The sequence below is a fragment of the Mus caroli genome, chromosome 2, assembly GCF_900094665.2.
Source record: "Mus caroli chromosome 2, CAROLI_EIJ_v1.1, whole genome shotgun sequence".
NCBI classification, from domain to species: domain Eukaryota; kingdom Metazoa; phylum Chordata; class Mammalia; order Rodentia; family Muridae; genus Mus; species Mus caroli.
This window is the reverse complement of record NC_034571.1, coordinates 170864450-170865731: the sequence shown is the minus strand read 5'-3', so window position 1 is coordinate 170865731 and position 1282 is coordinate 170864450. Positions and strand designations below refer to the sequence as shown.

Sequence of the window (1282 nt, the reverse complement as noted above, 5' to 3'; positions counted from 1 at the left end):
TGGACAGCTATGGGAGCCAAGAATGTTGGTAAAGTGTTTGCCTAAACATTCATAAAGCCTTGGGTTTTTTCATTCTGGTTAGCCTGCCTATGCCTAGGTTGCTCAGAAAGAAGAACTCATAGCTCTAAGCTATTCACAACAGCATCTGGACAGGTATTCAGCCTAATCAGTGATTAAAAAAATTTTTTTTTCTCTCTGAGGACCTAATAAACAAAGGTTCATGTGGTCCCTCCAAAGCCCAGGGATAACCCTGGACATCAGTAGCCATCAGCTTCTCACCTTAGCATCCAACAGGTAATTGTATGGCATAAAGATGATGTCGGCTTGCTGTTTCATGTTTCGAGAAAGGTAGTATGGGCACATTCTGAGGGTAGAAAGAGACAGAAGACCTGTAAGTCCCTTCCCAGGGGGTACCCAGAGAGTACAACTATTACATGAGTCACTGTGCCCTCAGGTAAAGGAGGGCCCNCTCGTTCTGTACACAGAGCCTCAAGGGAACTGGAAACTGACATAGAAGGGCAGCCCGTGTGAGTTTCACTATGTGAAGCTATCATTGTCTTAACANTTGATGGGTGCTGGGTTTGGTGGTGCATACCTTTACTCACAGCACGCAGGAGAGAGGCAAGCATGATCTTAAAAATGAGTTCTGGGTCACCTAGGACTACACAGTGAGTCCCTGTTTCAAAAAAACAAACAACAAAAACCNAACTCCAAAATTTGATGGGATCAGGGAAACGTCTCAGGGACATTCTAAGTTCAATTCCTAGATTCCATGTAAAGTTGGAAGGAGAGAACCAACTCCACTGTCTGCTGTCTGCTGACATCCACACCAACCATCCAGACATAAATAATAATGGTCTGAGAATGCATGCCGCTCAGTCAGCAGAAGGCTTGGCTAGCATATCCAATCCCCACAACCATATAAGCCAGACCTGCAGGTGCATGCACCACCTCAGCACCCTAACACTGAAAGTAAAAGGTCAGTTCAAGGTCATCAATACAGAAACAGCTCAGAGAGGAAAGTACTTCCCATAGAGGCATGAAGAACACAGTCCAGGTCCCCAGAATCCACAGAAAGCCAGATACTGCAATCTCAGAGAGGTGGGAGGCAGAGACAGGAGTTCTCAGACAAGTTAGCCCAGCATTCTCAGGGATAAACAAGGTAGAAAGCAAGAACCAACACTCAAGGCTGTCCTCTGACTGTCACACATATGCCACAGCACCTATACACCCACATGCATATCATACATACACACACAAACATTTTTTTAAAGGGGGGGGG

General features: G+C 45.6%; 1 protein-coding gene across 4 annotated transcripts in view; it reads right to left on the bottom strand.

Moving 5' to 3' along the window:
• Positions 1 to 1282, bottom strand: part of Rtel1 (regulator of telomere elongation helicase 1) — a 36770-nt gene that overhangs the window by 25407 nt on the left and 10081 nt on the right. For all 4 annotated transcript variants that reach the window (XM_029473923.1, XM_021179587.2, XM_021179594.2 and 1 more), the window contains exon 8: positions 280 to 364. Coding sequence is in view for 3 of the 4 variants with exons in the window: in XM_021179587.2 (XP_021035246.1) it covers positions 280 to 364 (85 nt within the window). In the remaining variant the exon portion in view is untranslated. The remainder of the gene's footprint in view (positions 1 to 279; positions 365 to 1282) is intronic.